This window comes from Seriola dumerili, unplaced genomic scaffold, assembly GCF_002260705.1.
Source record: "Seriola dumerili isolate Sdu_G_001 unplaced genomic scaffold, Sdu_1.0 BDQW01000533.1, whole genome shotgun sequence".
Classification (NCBI taxonomy): Eukaryota; Metazoa; Chordata; class Actinopteri; order Carangiformes; family Carangidae; genus Seriola; species Seriola dumerili.
Window position 1 is genome coordinate 2,576,217 of NW_019174788.1, and position 17,543 is coordinate 2,593,759.

General features: G+C 39.3%; 1 protein-coding gene and 1 long non-coding RNA gene across 2 annotated transcripts; both read right to left on the reverse strand.

Annotated features, from left to right (window-relative positions):
• Positions 1 to 758: 758 nt before the first annotated feature.
• LOC111235724 (peroxidasin homolog) lies at positions 759 to 10,031 on the reverse strand. The gene is made up of 6 exons (XM_022764238.1): positions 9,986 to 10,031; positions 9,009 to 9,269; positions 2,807 to 2,857; positions 1,931 to 2,245; positions 1,535 to 1,625; positions 759 to 1,422 (listed from the first exon to the last, which is right to left on the reverse strand). The coding sequence occupies exons 1-6, from the start codon at positions 10,029 to 10,031 to the stop codon at positions 1,314 to 1,316; spliced, it is 873 nt and encodes a 290-aa protein (XP_022619959.1). The 3' UTR covers positions 759 to 1,313.
• Positions 10,032 to 12,460: 2,429 nt separating this feature from the next.
• Positions 12,461 to 13,515, reverse strand: LOC111235818. The gene is made up of 3 exons (XR_002665699.1): positions 13,444 to 13,515; positions 13,031 to 13,117; positions 12,461 to 12,547 (listed from the first exon to the last, which is right to left on the reverse strand). It is a non-coding gene; the product is annotated as an uncharacterized LOC111235818 (long non-coding RNA).
• Between the last annotated feature and the right edge of the window lie 4,028 nt (positions 13,516 to 17,543).

The window sequence follows — 17,543 nt, forward strand, 5'->3', positions numbered from 1 at the left end:
GAGGAACTGACATACGTGTGAATTATACCCAAGATGAGATATACATGTAACCAGAAATAACTCTAAGCTGTACCACTCTGTTTTCTCACCTTCATCTCTGCAGGAAATCTTACATTACTAAATACATTGTAAACGTTTGTATTCACTTAGTGGTCGATGGGAAAATCTTTGGTTTAGTGAAAGTGAATTGTACACTCCAGCCAAATTCTCGTCTTTCTGCATCTTACACACTCAATCATGTAAAAATAATTGAATGAATGAATTTGGGACTGTTGGGCGAAGAAAACAAGCACAGACAATTTTCTGACATTCTATGAATCAATAATTAAAAGAATCATTTGCAGCCCTAATGGGCTTCACATCGCTGCAAAACCAGAGTGAGAAATTGGTCCTGGTTAATTTTACTTCAGCTCCATTCTCCTGATGTTTCCCACCTCTCCACTGCCAGTTTCAATAATATTGATAAAGGAGAAAATAACCATGCAGGAAGTATTTTTTGTGGTGATGTGACAATTTGACACTTGGTGGCTGTGTGTTCATATGTTTTAACTGAGGAAGTCAAAAGTGGGCGTAGACAATACAGTGAAAACAGCTTCTGTGATGGCAGTTTAAAAAACACTGTGACAAAGTTTGGTCATGTCAGGTTCAATGACGGTCATCAACTTTAAAATTGATCTTTCAATTAGTATTGAAATGTTTTGGGTTTCAGAGCAACTAAGACGGAGAGTATGAGGAGAACACATTGGGACACACTTGGATCAGTGACGTCTTTGTTCATTTTATTTTCACATCAGCTACAAATATATTGGATCAAACACATAATTACAATTATATTGATCTCACAGTCAAACAAACAAACAAAAAACCCAACACCTAATCAAGTGCTGAATTCAACAATTGCGTAATGGAGTTATTCAGCTTGGTGCACATGAAGAAGACACATCAATACACAATGGCTATACAGACCTACTGTAGAGATACATGTTCAGCCCTTTAATCTGAGAATGGAGACCTTTCACCAAAAGTGAAAACACCACCAGCTTGAAAAGCACCACATGGGTAAGAGTGTACCTTTGTGAGGAAGTTTAAACCAAAATTGAACATCATGAGCTGTTTTAAATTACATTAAATAGCTGTTGATGTTTTGTGCCCAACACCCTGTTGAAAATGGATTCATTACGTAACAGACAGAAGACATTGCAGCAAAGAGCAGATTGACAAGAGGAACGTTTGTTTCAAAATAAGCAATACAAGAAATCTTTAAGTAAAACGATCTGATAATTATCATGATCATCATCAGTGGAAGTCGGCCGTCACTTTCGAGTTTGGGCAATGACATCGTACTCTGAAGACATGTCTCTACGATCCAGTGAAATGTAAGTTGTGTCCTCTTCTTTTGGCTTCACATTCCTGCGTGCTCTCCTGTGGTGAAACAAAAGAAAAAAGGCATGTATAGCTCCTCATCTCAAATATTTTGTTCTAAAAACATCAGCTGAGCTTTCAAATTAAAGCAACATCACGTGTAATCACATACCAAAGGAATGCCATGAAGATTATACAGAAGACATTCACACAGAGAGACACACCAGCAACAGCCCAAGGAAGGACTCCACTGTGAGGTCCACCTGCCATGAAAGTTGGGAGTAAAAAACAAATCATCTCGCTTGGTGACTGATTACAGCATCTCATTATCCATGTTTAAGAATATTGATGTAGCAGTTGAAAAAAAATTCAGGTGCATTTTTTGATTCAGTGTTTGAAACAAAGATTGAGGAAATATTCAACTTTGAATAATAGAAATAAATCCACTAGTGTTTTGACCATTCCTAGCCATTAGCCAAATATATAATAAGATTAAACATAATTTAGAGTCTTTCAAGTTCACCACAATTCACCGCTAACATTTACAAGCGATACACATAAGACAGACCTTGACTTCCTGCAGAGGTTTGTTGCTCAAAGCTGGTGACACAGAAACGTTGACTGGCAGCTCCCAGAGAGTTGGAGCTGTGGCAGACCAAGGTGGAAAGATCGCCCCATTGTGGCTGACTCACAGTGATGACGCTCCTCACACCTGTGTCATTTAGCAACTCATCGCTGATTGCAAACTTGTCAGAGTGATCTACAGGTAGCCCATCCAAATTCCAGTGTAAAACAGGGGAAGGGTTTCCCACAGTCTCACAGGAACAGTTGACCTGGCTTACAGTTTTGGTGCAAACAGATGAGTGTAGAATCTGTGGAGGAACTGTAATAATGAGAAGACAAACAAGTGAGGAGTCAAGTGAAGCCATGTTGAACCAAGGTCACAGAATTGAGTGGTAATATGTACTGATATAACAAAATGATTAAGAATTAAGAACAGTAGCATCTTTAAGCCAGTTTACTGAAATATGTCAGGCAATAGAATTTTTGAATTAGTTTACTGAACTAGGCTTTACATAACATACAGATTTAAAACATGTTATACACTCATTGAACATCTATTTGTCTGATGTTGGATCGTCCAGCTCCAAGAGAATTTTCAGCCATGCAGATAAAAGCAGCAGTGAGTTTAGAAGCTCTGATATTTAAAGTTTGTCCAGTCCCGATGAAAGTCTCCTGTCCTCCATCAGCTCTGTACCAGGTATAACTCCTGACTGCTGGTTTGGCATCACTAGTGCACGTCAGTGTCACATTGGTGTCCTCTGGCACTGGACCAGAGGGACGGACTGACACACTGGTGCTTTTTGGTGAATCTGAAACATGGAGAATAACTTATTTGTATTATTTGTATTATTTAATTATATAATTAACTCAATTAACTCACATGAAATATCAGCTGTTAAAACACTGCCAGCAGATGACGAAGAGCTGCCATCTTGTTTGTTGTAGGTGGCAGCACAGGAGATGGTCTTTCCATGATGGAGGTGAGAAGCAGTGAAGGTCAGAACAGAGGTCACGACTTTAGTTTTGTCCTGATTCTCCTGCAGTGTCTCCTGACTGTCCCCCAGCCTGGGGGTCCATGTCAGAGTTGGAGGTTGAGACAGACAGGGAGCTGGAGCAGAGCACTTCAACCTCACTGAGGTTCCCTCCGTCACCTCCAGTGTGGACGGAGTCAGAGTCGGTGAGGGAGGATCAGCTGGCAGGAAGTTACATTTCGAACTGTTACTAAATAAATGTTTTAAATTTCTGAAAGCTTCCTCATATGATTTGTAAAATGCAGTGAAAACAAAAAAATAAAGTAAATAAAAATGAGGACAGATCAGCCCAACAAATATAATTCATTCATGAATTATGTGTAAATAGATATAAAAACATACCTTTGACAAGAATATTCACAGAAACATCCTGAAAAGTCCATTTCAGTGGATTGTCACAATGCAGTCTGAAGTAATAGTCATTGGTGTGATCAAGATGCATATTATTGAAGGTTGTGGTGCAGTCTTTTCTTGTTAAGTCTCCTGTCATTTCTTTTGTTGTAGTTAGTTTTGGATTATCGCTGGTATAGGTATCCTCATCTATGTTTTTCCATATGGCTTTACATGTGTTATCTAAGTCATATTGATATTTTCTCAGTATCTCAAAGGAGCAGGGGATGGTCACACAGGATCCTTTCAGAACCTCTATAGTCTTCGGCAAAGTGACCGTAAACTGTTCACACAGGACGCCTGAAACACAGAGCACCGATCTTTAAAGAAGAAAAGGAAACAGTACTTTACAGTAGCAGTGTAGTTGTAATTCTGTGCTTGTTCTGCTCGACAACGATTATTGTTACTATATCATGATTTCAGGATAATTTTTTCAACATTTAGATAATAAAAAACCCTGTTTATCTCAGTTAAATTAAGAAAAGGCTGGCCAGAGATTTGGGTAGTTTACTGCGTCTTTCATTTTGTAGGAAATCATCCGGTCGTCACAGGCACTGACATCCTGTTCTCTGAATGCTTTAAACCAGCTAAAACCATAGTTTTCAATGCAGAAGTGAATGCACTTGAACTCACCGTTCAGCAGACAGCAGATGAGGAGGAAAGTCAGAGCTCCAGCCATCTTAGTCTGTTCAAGAGAGAGTCAAGTTTACAGGAGTCTGGAGCTTACAGATGGAAAACGTCACATTTGGTACATTTCCCCCTGTAAGCTGCTGAGAGCCAATGTCAAGATACAGCACTTATTTATCATTCACTGAGGAAAACTGTGTTTAATTATTACTTTTAAAATGAACATTTTTTAAATATGAATTCATTATTTCATCAATTCAGTGCTATTTTGAAAGATTTGACAGACAACTTAAGTAATTGTGGTCATGGTGATTCATTAAAATGCCAATGCTGCTTTATAATCTCACTATAGAGATAAAACCAAGATATCATATGCCAGAAAAATAGAGACAAGGATTTTACATACTCTATTGTTGTATTTGAAATCTACATATGTATCAGGTCACTAATTTACTCACGAGCAACAACCTCCAAACAACAACAGGCTGATGCCTTAAAAGTGTCCACATTAAGAAAAGAAAATCTCTCACCTATTGCAGTGGAATTGTGACTTGTTTACATCAATCTTTTTTTAACATGATAATTAATGTAAAGCCCAGAAAATGAAAGAATTAGAGGAAATCTTAGACTTGCCACTTGGTATTCATTAGTTTCATGACTTACATTTTCTTGAGGTGTATAGAGGAGCCCAGTTTCTCAGAAGTGAGGCTGAATTTTAAAGTGTTCAAGAAGTGACTTAAAAATGAGGAACTGACATACGTGTGAATTATACCCAAGATGAGATATACATGTAACCAGAAATAACTCTAAGCTGTACCACTCTGTTTTCTCACCTTCATCTCTGCAGGAAATCTTACATTACTAAATACATTGTAAACGTTTGTATTCACTTAGTGGTCGATGGGAAAATCTTTGGTTTAGTGAAAGTGAATTGTACACTCCAGCCAAATTCTCGTCTTTCTGCATCTTACACACTCAATCATGTAAAAATAATTGAATGAATGAATTTGGGACTGTTGGGCAAAGAAAACAAGCACAGACAATTTTCTGACATTCTATGAATCAATAATTAAAAGAATCATTTGCAGCCCTAATGGGCTTCACATCGCTGCAAAACCAGAGTGAGAAATTGGTCCTGGTTAATTTTACTTCAGCTCCATTCTCCTGATGTTTCCCACCTCTCCACTGCCAGTTTCAATAATATTGATAAAGGAGAAAATAACCATGCAGGAAGTATTTTTTTGTGGTGATGTGACAATTTGACACTTGGTGGCTGTGTGTTCATATGTTTTAACTGAGGAAGTCAAAAGTGGGCGTAGACAATACAGTGAAAACAGCTTCTGTGATGGCAGTTTAAAAAACACTGTGACAAAGTTTGGTCATGTCAGGTTCAATGGTTCAATTCATCAACTTTAAAATTGATCTTTCAATCAGTATTGAAATGTTTTGGGTTTCAGAGCAACTGTCAGAGCTCTAAAGGGGCGTAATTATCCTTTTAATTTGAGCTGTTTTACTCTGATATCAAAGTGAGGAGAAGTTGTTTGGAGTTTACTGTAGTGACAGAATAAAGACAGAAGGATGCGACAGTTACATATTTAGTGCAGCGGAGGATTTGGAGCTGATTTTTCAAGGACCAGATAAAAAACACCCATAAATTCTGCTGCAGAGAATGAGCATATCTCATGAACAGATAAAGATAGAAACTTCAAATCACCTCTAGAACAACTCAAACAAATAAGTACAATTTTTTAATGGGCTATTAACCTGTGTTATACTGTACAGAAGTCTTTATTGTTTGACATTTATTATTAGCTGAAGTTATGCTGATTCTGAATATGTGTAACACTTGGTGAAACTGTTAAAAATGACAATTTTATTAGGAAAAACACAAAGTTATAAAAAAAAAAAAAAATGAAAAAATTTAATTGTGGGTCTAAACTGACTCAGAAATTTGGAATCTGGATTTCGACTGCCGCTTGAAACAAATAACAGCTAATAATAACAAATAATCAATGCAGTCATGCCACAATAAATACAGCTGTAGAAATCAAATCAAATTGACATTTACAATTCAGACATTCAGTCTCATGGTGTTATAAGACACCATAATAATGTCTAAACATCCATGAGAGCATCTTTTGAAACTGAAAGAACTGACATTAATTTTCCATTATCATACATTTGGGGAAAACACAATTACACTGACACACTTATGGCTTTATTTTCCAGTTCAATCTCATAAAAAACGTCATTTTTGTGAAACTGTTCGACAGGTGTTAAGTAGAGTCTGTGGTCGTTTCTGAGGCAGTTATTTACAGTGTTGATAACATACATGACCAATTTATGTATGTGCACGTAAGGGACAAAACACTGGAAATATAATGTCATGCATAATAAATATCAAAAAAACACCAACACAAAAATACAGTTTTAAACAAATATTAAACAGAGCAAAGTCTGTTGGTTCATGATATTGTCGTCTCTCTAAAAGTTAACTTGGTCATATACAGTACACACTTCCTCCCTCACATCTTCCAGTCTTCGAGGCGTAATGTTGTCATAAACGCTCTCCATCTCCAGTGCGTAGCTACCAGATGGATTCCTGTTCCCAGATCGTCCTCTGGCCTTCTTTGTCTTGCTCTTCCAAATCACACTGGAGTAAATCACATCACTGTCGTCCTCACTCTTGTGAGGATGTCTCAGTTGAGTGTTTGGTTTATCTGACATTATCATCGTATCTGTGTTGACATAAATATCTTCTGGTGTGATCGATGCCTGGGGACAAAAAGAAAAAAATAGAACATCACTGGTACCAATATTCTGCTATATGTTCCCGTTTAATACCTAAATTAGTAAAATGTCTGCACCTCATTTTCTCTTTCACTTGTCAGGCCTTGACTCATCATGGTTGTACTGGTGTCGTCTGTGTACTGTCTCTTTGTAGGATTATGGCAGCCAGTCCTCTGAGCCCTGAAAAACACAGTAGGACACCCCATCCAACTTTCATGGATTTACTCCTCCCAACTTAGGTTTTCAGTCTGCTCATGTATTCGCTGATTGAACGGAGAAGTGTGATCAGTGAGAAAAGTTAAAAATGAGGGAAGACAAACTCAACAAAACAAGCATGTCTGAAACATTGCTAATACAGATAAAATCACATTCTTCAAATATTGAGGTTTTCAAAGCAAAATGAGACACCTGACATACTATAGCTTTAAAGGTCCCATATTGTGTAAAAAGAGATTTCCAGGTCTTTTTTTCCTTTCATTAATACTGTGTATCAAAGCGCTCAGTCCACAGAGAAATGCACACAGCCTATATTCAGAAACTGAGCCTTAAAATGAGCTGTCCGGAAAAAAAAGAAATCTCAAAAAATGATTTAAATTGTTTATTGTTAGTGGGATTGTTGGGCACTAGGATTTTATTTAGTGTTATATAAAGATAAGTTCTTTCTCATGAAATGTAATAATGTATTCATTATTTTTGCAGGTATCAGAAATAGATTTTGGTTCATTTTGAGGTTAGTCAATTGGCAGAGTAGTAAAAGCTGGAAAAGAAACTGGTTTTGAAAAACACTAGTAATAGTTTACTAGTAGTAGTACTAGTCTCAACCACCATGGTTTCTCAAGCTGATACCTACCTGATAGCAAAGAGTACAGCAGATACCAGAGCTGCGGTCAGAACACCAACAGTGATGATTAAGATCTGCAACGTCACTTCATCTGAACACTCTGTGCAAGAGAGAGTACAAGATTACAGAGGTCAGTGACTGGTATTTTTGGTATTTGGATATATAAGGAGCTTGATTGGTTGTCGTTAGAGGTATATATGTACTTTTCTTGTATCAAAGTTTGACATTCAGTGTTCCAAGAGTGTTACAACATATAGTTATACTGTTGGGAGCTTGCAAGGCAGGAAACATTTAAAAACAGAAACAGTAAATATAAATATTGTGTAGATATAGAGAATATAGCACTTCCAGATCATGTTCATTTGAATTCCATGAAATCCTGATAGTTTGCAGCTAATCAGTGAAACTTGTGTTCGGCAGAAAGACGAACCTGCACTTTCTTCACGCACGAGGCTGAAAACATAAAACCACTGAGTAACAGATCCCAGGGAGTTGGTGCTGTGGCAGAGGAAGGTGAAAGCATCCCTCTCGAATACTTGACTCACAGTGATGAAGCTCCTCAGAGTTGTGTCATTCAAGTCCTCATACTTGTCAGACTGATTAAGGTTCAACTCATCTGAATGCCACTGTAAAATGGGGGTAGGGTTCCCCACAGTCTCACAGAAACAGTTGAGCTCGGCTTCAGTTTTCGTGCAGCCAGAAGTGGACAGTATCTGCGGAGCAACTGTAAAGAATGGGGGTTCGGGGTTAAAAAAGGGAGGTTAAGTTATATAATAATAATAAGAAGTAAATACAAGGAAACATTAAAAGAAGAAGAAACTCCTGCTATTTGACTGCTGCACAAGAGGAGTAAAGAGGCATGTGTCGAACTGATCAGCAAAGCCCCGATCACAGAGGCTGACAAATGTGTGTTCTCTTCATTAAACAGCCTTAAACACACAGTAACAGTGTCAGCTGTCATACTTTAATTATTTATAAACTATCATTTCTGCAGTCAAACCATCCACAGTCAATGTGATATAAAACCAGCTGTAGCTAATTCTGCCCTCTGAGCCAACTGGGCGGTTTCTTTAGGACAGCATAATGAAGATTTTCCGCACATTACCATCTTCTCATAAGCTGTCAGACGTTGCAGTATGTTCTCTGCCCCACTGACGTTGCTCAGAAACCCATCTACTTCACCAGCAGGTCGGCACGTTCTTTTAATACGTAATGGGTCCACAATCAATATAATGAAGAAGTCAAATAGCATCACCTACAGGGTGATGCGGCACTGAAATGCAGTTGGTGTTTCCCAAGATGAAAAAAAAATGTATAATGCTACAGATGAATCTGAATGTGACAAATGCACTCACATGAAATATCAGCTGTTAGACTTGTGTTGGCAGTAGACTTGGTGCCATCTTGTTTGTTGTAGGTGGCAGCACAGGAGATGGTCTTTCCATGATGGAGGTGAGAAGCAGTGAAGGTCAGAACAGAGGTCACGACTTTAGTTTTGTCCTGATTCTCCTGCAGTGTCTCCTGACTGTCCCCCAGCCTGGGGGTCCATGTCAGAGTTGGAGGTTGAGACAGACAGGGAGCTGGAGCAGAGCACTTCAACCTCACTGAGGTTCCCTCCGTCACCTCCAGTGTGGACGGAGTCAGAGTCGGTGAGGGAGGATCAGCTGGCAGGAAGTTACATTTCGAACTGTTACTAAATACACAGTCATTAGCTTAAGATTGTTTATTTGATTTGCAATACCCAGTAAATCCACAACATGGGTGGAAAGAGATCATGAATTGTCAGTTAATCAATATCAAAACTTACCTTTGAACAATATATCCACCATCTGGTTAGCCTTATTAAAATTATATTTGAGTTTATTACACTCCAGTCTGAAGTAATATGTGTTGCTGGTATCAGGAACTATGTTACTCAAGGTTGTGGTGCAGTCTTTTTCTGTCAGTGTTCCCTTCAATTCACCATTTATTTTGGTTTGTTCAGCACTATTAAACACATCTTGGTCATTACTTTTTCTTTTCCATATTGCTCTGCATGTCTTATCCAAATCTTTTTTAGATAGTTTCTCTATGTCAAAGGAGCAGGGGATGGTCACACAGGATCCACTCAAAGCCTTTATAGACTTTAGAATAGAGACCTCGAAAACCTGACACAGGACACCTGAAACACAAAAAACAATCTTGAAGAAGAGTACATACAACTTAACAGTTGCAAGGCCATTTTACTCTCTAAAGTCTTGGCACAATAAAATATCCATAAAATCATACAAAGTGACAACTCTAAATGTTATGGGTATATTTCGATGTATACAGAACAGTAAAAGATGTATAGATGTATAGTTTCTCATCAAATTTAAAGAAATCTTGTCTCCCATCTCACCTTGCAGCAGACAGCCAGTAAGAAGAAGATTCAGAGCTCCGGCCATCTTTGTTTGTCAGGAGAGGCAGAAACTCCAGTTTAAAACTGTCTGGAGATTGTAGATGGAACATGTTTTACATGGTTAACATGTTTGTTACATTTAAGCCCTAACGTAGTAGGATTTTAGAGCAGGGTTTATTTCAAGGCCAGTACTGAAGTGGTCATATTTATTTTACATATTTAAAAAAAAATTTCATCAAGGTGGAAAAGCAACAATAACATGTAGGTGAGCCACTAAACTTTCCAACAGAATCTTACACAAATTAAATTGTATGTGATTCACACAATGTGAAGGCAAAATATGAAGGCAAAATGATTCTGTACACCTGTTTATCACTTGAGAGAAAAACGGTAATAGATTACTGCTTTGAAAATAAGTATTTGTAAAACTGCCATTAAACAATTCTATGACTAATTTTATAAACATTTCTCGCAAATTTGACAGATTTTATGAAATTTCGATCATGGCAACAATGAAAGGGAAGAAACATGAACTGTTGTGGAAAAACAAGCATCTGCTTGTCACACATTTCCTAACATCCTAACAAGATAGAGAGATATTTAGACATAAAGATAAAAAGGAATCAACAGGAAAGTGAAAACTTTTTTTTTTTTTTTGTTTTATTTAAACAAATATTTTTTAATGAACTAATACAGACAAAGAAGGATTTATTGCATGACTGTTGCATTAGACTGCATTAGTTTTAACCAGGTTTCCCTAATAAACTGCCAACTAAGTGTATATTCAAGAGCAATGCCTAAAAATTTCTCTCATCTTTCAGTGACTGTTAGCAAATTTTCTTGCTTTCCTCTCTAAATTTACAAATATTTCATGATTGATCTAAAGCCCAGTGAGTCAAACTTAAACTCTATCAAAAACGAATGCTATCTTAATCTTAAATATGATTCTTCTGAAATTAAAATGACTTACGTTCTTATTAGCTCTGTTATCCCAATAGATGAAGGATGCAAAAGCAAGTCCAGTTCCTAAGAAGTGAGTTTGCAACTTCAGTTTGGAGGAATTATGCTGAAAATTAGGAACTTGCACAACAAATGTAAGTAGGGGCATTATCTTTGCACCACATTTTTTACCACATAGCTACAAAGTTTTCACTTAATATGAGCATGTATAAACTTGTAGTCACTTTACAATAATAACCTTTGGCCCCTGTGTTGTTTTGACAGCTTAAAGAACAGACATTTACACAGTTAAATCTTAACAGACAGAGACAGAGAAGAATCTTATCAGAGAAGTTGTCAGTGTCATTTCAACTATTAAATTATATTTAATTTACATTGTCTTCACGTCCTCCTTGTGTTTACTCTTCCATTTACCACAAATTGGGTTTGCACATTTGGTAAGGGTGGCAAAATGCAGAAATTACCATTATCATTACACCAAAGAATGATCCATATCATGTTTACTTTGCATGAACAAATATATAAATTACATTTGTTTTGTTTTGTTTTGCCTAAAACAATCACAGAGAGGTCTAACTCCAGGGAGACCTCTCATGAACTGTGAAAACTGTTATAAAACACCAACAAAAGTGTAAATAGACTTATTTGGGATTTGGAAGGGGAGTGCTGCACTAAAAGTACTGTCAATCACAAATAGAGAATGTGATAATCCATTATTGTGTGTGTGTGTGTGTGTGTGTGTGTGTGTGTGTGTGTATTTTTACAGCAGACTTCTGAAAGAAAAAAAAATGGTGTTATATCAAAGTGTGTTTTTGAGCAGTTATAAAGAGCTAAGAGAGCCCGCAGAGAACATTAGGGTCAATATGAATCACACTCTTACTGATAGAAGTCAGAGTGTTAGTTGACTCATGGTGGGTGAGATAAACATCTTGTACTTCAGATAGAGCCCTGTACTCACACAAAATACACTAAATAACTTGAAGTCATCTCTGTCCAGTCATATCCGTTGAAGTTTTGAGCAACTCCACAATCTTTGTATGGAGCTCCTTGGCTTTTTCTGCATTCTCTCCTTTCTCCACCTGTTCTCCTGCCAACTTGAGCCCCTTTAGCACTGACTGCAGGGCGTCTGCATTCTTCACTGAGTCCATCTGGTCTCTGTCAACCCGGATCTCCTCCACCCAGTCCAGGTAGGCCTGAAGTAACCCAAGGTCATCCACAAAGTTTGCAATAATCCGGAGTCCCGGTCGACTTTGCCCCAGCTCCTTCAGCCTCCTCCTCCCCTTATCTCCGATGTCATTCCCAACAATGCTGTTGAAGGAGAAAATGACCAGGTAGGAGTTATAATTTTTCATTCTGATAAGTCACACTAGGTGGCACTGTCTCAAACATTATAACTCTGAGAACACTACAGAAGTTGGTGTGTTTTGATCTTACGTCAGTGTCTTCAGAGAGGTGTTTTTGCTGAGGCAGTTGACTATGTTTTCTGTTCCTCTTTCTGTGATGCCAGTGATGTCCAGATAGAGTTCCTCCACAGTGGTGTTGTGCTCCAGGGCGTTCCACAGCTCCAAAACCCCCTCTGGGCCCAGGTTGTTGCCACACATACTGTATACATGAATGGAAGAACTGTGATGCAGTTAAATACATCAAGTATAGTGTCTAATGACTCATATCAAGGGCTTGGAGCCAGATGAGTCAGGGTGTCTGCAGGTCTTGAAGTATCAAAAAGCACTGAAAAAACCCCCCACTAAATTCAGTTCCCTCAGAGAACGGTCTTAGAAGGTCTTAAGAGGTCTTGAATTTCATCCGCTGTAGACTGAAACATTAGTTATGACTTTTTATAATGTAGTTACAGGCAGGCTGTCAGGAGACTTATTACTTACAAGCGAGACTGGTATGTCAATGGTTTGTGCGCAAAGGAGGTTGAAGTTTCAGTCACAATGACTTTCCATAATAAATAATGACTTAGACTAATGTGTCCATTCAAGCATTTGCTAACTTATGCATTTTATGACAGTTACATCCTCATAGTGCTGAGCCCCTTAATGTATAATTTGTGGTGGTATGCTAGTTGTAATAAATACTTACAAGAGCTTCTTCACTTGACACTCATTTGATCTGAGAATCGCAGACTCTAAAATAGCTGCTTGTCTATCCAGGCAGTTGTATCTCAAACTGTAAGAGAATAGAAAAACATTAGGGTGACATTATTTTTGACAGTCCATTCATTCTCAGATGTTTGAGATAATATGCATTTCCAAAACTGGTCAGGTTCACAGGCAGGCTGCAGTCTGTCATAGCATGCATTAGACTGAAGGTGGAGTTCACTAAGGTTGCCAGTGTATCTCAAGCAGCATTCAGACAGACAAGCATGCACTCACAGGGAGAAGATGCAAACTCCACACAGCCAGGAAATTCAAAACCAGGCTTGCTTTTAATGCCCAGTATTCAAATGGTTACTCTTATTTATTTGACAGTTCAATATCAAATCAGTCACTCACTAGAGAGATTCACAGCGATGTAGGATTGGCCCCAGTCTGTTCAGTCCTCTGTTTCCAATGTTGGAGTAGCCTAAGTTGAGCTCCTGCAGCTTGTGTGGTGAAAACTGCAGCACATAGTGCATTGCTGCACAGTCCACGACGCTCAGCTTCATTTTAAACAGGTTGAGGGTCTTGATCTCTGGCGCTGCAATACTGGTAGCTTCCTTCATGTGAAACTCCGTCAGGCAGTGGAGAAGATTCAGGGCTGTCTGGTTCTCCAGCTTCCTGCCTTTAAACTGGTCTTGAAACCACACACCGAGCCTGGTGGGGATGCCATCCCCGTGCTCCATCGGGGAAAGAACGAGGCCATCCAACTGACCTGCCAGCCGTGCTCGCAGTAATCCCATGAAGAAGCGTGTGAACATCTGGAGGCTCTCCAGCTTGTCCATGTTGAGGTCTGTGTTTTGCAGGGGTGCGGCAATGGAAGATGGAGGATGTACCCCAAAGCACCAGAAGTCGAGAGCTTGGATTATGTCCTCCTCGCTGAAGAGGTTGATTGAGCAGTAGAGGGCAGCCAGATGTTCTTGAACAGTCAAGTGGAAGAAAGAAAACATCTCCACCGTCTCCTCCTTGAGAGGCTGGAGGATGTGACTGAGAAATGTGCTCTGAACATCAGCAGGTGTCACACCATAGTTCTCCAAATCCGCTCTGGTGAACATTATCTTCTTCTGTAGAAGGTTTTCATAAGCCAATTTACCCAGGTTTGTCAGTTGTTGCTTAGCTAGTGAGAGAACCTCGGATCTAGGTGTGCTTCTCTCAGCACTCCCCCTCAGTGCATGGTGCTTGACTGCTGTGAACAGGTAGCAGAAGTAAACCTCGCTGACTGTTCTGGGCGGGTTCAGCTCCAGTGATTTCGAGTCACCAACATCGTGAGTCCCTGAGGAGAAGAACTCAGCCATCGCGGTACAGATGATGTAGCAATAAAGAGGGATGAAGGACAGCACGAAAAGGTTGTCATTGTTCAAGATGTAATCGTAGACTTTTTCAGCAACTTTGCTGTCTTTGTAGAACTTGCTGGTATATTCCTTCACCTGGTTCTCCTCAAAGCCCAGCACCACACAACATCTCTGGAAGAAATGCTTGGGAGCTTCAGTAGATGGTCTTGTCGTGAGGATGACTGATGCCTCTGGGAGAAAGCTTCCCTTGATTAAAGCCACCATCAGCTCTGCCACTGGCACCTTCAAATTTACGTCAATGTTTTTGCCAGGACTGTTCCAGTCCAAGGGAAAATTGAACTCATCTAATCCATCTAAGATGAAGAGCAAAGAGCTCGGTGAGGCGAAAAGATCAGGTAAAACTGCCTTCAGGTACCGGAACCGTTCCCCAAGGAGCTCCATTAAGCTCAGTGGTGCTTCAATCAGATTGAGCTCTCTGAAGCGCAGGTCAAAAACACAGGTGAATTCACGCATGCTCTTCCCGATTGCCCACTCATAAACGAGCCTCTGTACTGCTATGCTCTTTCCGATACCAGCAATACCCTTCACTTTAACCCTTTTGGGGGACCTTCCTGATGTTCCTTCGGGGCTCAATAGATGGCACGGCCGGATGCGCTGGCAGGCCTGATGCACATAGATGCGAGCTCGTCTGCTCGCCAGGTCAAAGTACTCATGTTGGCTGCTGTCAACTAAGTCATTATCTTCTGTTACGAAGAGGTCAGTGTAGCGAATCTCGATGTGAGAGGCTGAGTTTGAAGCCACTCCCTCACCCTCTGAGTAACACTTCAACTGCTCTGTGCGTTTCAGTAGGGTTGTTTTATGGGCAGAGATGGGAACTGCAGTGATAGACAAGAAAGTGAAATATATGGTCAAATGAAATTACTCTTCCATTTTCTGTAAGATAAACATGTGGCTTATCACCACAAGTTCACTTGTAATGACATACCTCGAATGCTGGCCAACTTTACACTCCTGCCAGGTTTCAGTTCTTCTTTAGCTGCATAATGAATAGATTGTGAGATCATTTCATTTGAATACATTTTCAATTTATTACAAGTCATGGGTAAATTACATGGTTACCTTCATAAATGATCATTTATTTAGCGATTTTTATCACTAGAAAGAAAATGCAATATAAATAATCTATGTATTCTAATATATATCTGATATATCCATACCTTTAACCTCAGGAGTTGGGGTAAATCTCTTGCTTTTTCCTTTGAGCAGTTTAGCAAATGGGCCTTTAGGCTTCTTATCTGTGGATACCACACATTCAAATAATAAACAACAGATATGATATATATATTGTATTACATGTTGTAAATTATGTTAATAAACACCAAACCACAGCAATCCACCTGGCAGTTGTTGAGACTTATCACTCAAGACAACAAACCACAAATATCTGTGCTAAATTTGGTGCCATTCATCTAGATTGAGCTATTTCACTAAATAGGTGAAAATTTTGAGCTGCTGGCGACGCTAGAGGAAAAGTCAGGGGATCGGCAAAGTCACTAGGATTCATTCTCAGGGACCGTGAATGTCTGTACAAGATGTCATGGAAATCCATCCAATAGTTGCTGAGATGCTTGAGTCTAGACCAAAGGTGGACTTTTATACATTTACACTTCTTCATTGCCAAAGTCAGCAAAAAAATTACTTGGCAAGACATCATAGTTGATTGTGCCCTGTTAATAATTTTCCCACACCTCTGTTACTCAGCCAGTAAAATTTGATTGCCTTTAGTCCTTCACTTTGCCCTGCAAGGTTTTGAAAAATATTATTATTTACCTCTCTTCTAACTTTGAACGCACCTTTTTACATAAATACTCAAGCTAATCCACCACAGTCATCATCACCTTCCTCACCTTCAACTTTTACAGGTTCAGCCACTGGTTTACTGACAGCATCTCTTCTGCAATGTCTCTCCACCCAGACCTGCAGATCTCCGCAGTAATAATCCTGCACCTCCCTCAGCACCAGCAGGAACTTTTGGCTGCTCTCTTCCGTGGCACATACTGTCTCTAGAGCCTGGGCCACAGCATTGACAGGGGACCTCTCCAGCAGAGAAAGGTACTGGGGGGAGGATAGCACCTCAGCATCATGCAGCCAACGCAGCAAGGGCGCTGGGTGATCACACGTCCAGTTCAGCAGCAAGTCTCTCTGAGACCGAAGCAGCTGCTGAGCCGAGGCCATGACTACGGAAAATGGTGCTAGACTTTCAGGAAGAATAAAGCAAAACAAGGTTTGATTCTAATAATGATTCAAGCTTTAAAAGAATGGTTACCACACTCAGTTCTCACACACACTCTGCAAACTGCACACTCATGGAACATGGAAAACAATAAGGAATTCTGCACAAATACCATGCACATTGATTGAAATGCTTACCTTCAAAAATATTTTCTTGTTATGCTCTGTTTCTTTCCCTCTTGTCTGCTTTGGTCAGTGCCGTCATGAGCATTGGCACGGAAGCTGTTTGTGTTCTGTCTTAAGGTGCTGTGAGGTGGATTGCCATGAGCAACTCAAACAAGCTTTCAATGGGTCCATAGTCCATACAGTTCAAGTCTTTGTCTCCTGACTGATAACACAGTTCTGTTTGATCCCACAGAAACTTGCCAAACACCTTTAGGTGGCAGTGAGTGTTGCATATGTTGCACATAATATTTTGTGACTTCAAAATCCAATCTAATGCTGAAAAATTAAACGGACAGTCACAATTTATACATATATATATATATATATATATATATGTGTGTGTGTATTTAAACATATTGTTTGACCAGCTGTCTATTGTAGTGTAAACCATTCTGAACCCTCTGTTGTAATGCAAAAGTTTTAGCATGCCACCTTTTGCCTCCTTTTTACATAACAGAGATGACCCACCATTTATTTATTTATTGTCAACAATAAATCAATGTTGGGTCGGAAAGTTAATCATTAATAAGTTTTATTCTACTTTCTGTGGAACTTTTTATTTCCGTCACTTCTGTGACACTGTCAGACGGTCTGTGTAGACAGAGGGAATCAGAAATGAGCACATTTAGTCGTTGGAGCTTTTGAGGAAATGGGCAACAGCATGTGAGTGATTCACCCATTGTCATGTGTTGTCTCACAAATACTTGC

Coding starts and splice junctions, on each gene's coding strand:
- LOC111235724 (XM_022764238.1), bottom strand. CDS start 10,031: ATGGCCGGAGCTCTGAATCTTCTTCTTACTGGCTGTCTGCTGCAAG. Junction 1,626..1,930: donor AACCTCTGCAGGAAGTCAAG/GTCTGTCTTATG, acceptor CTTTCATGGCAG/GTGGACCTCACAGTGGAGTC. Junction 1,423..1,534: donor ATCTTCATGGCATTCCTTTG/GTATGTGATTAC, acceptor GTTTCACCACAG/GAGAGCACGCAGGAATGTGA.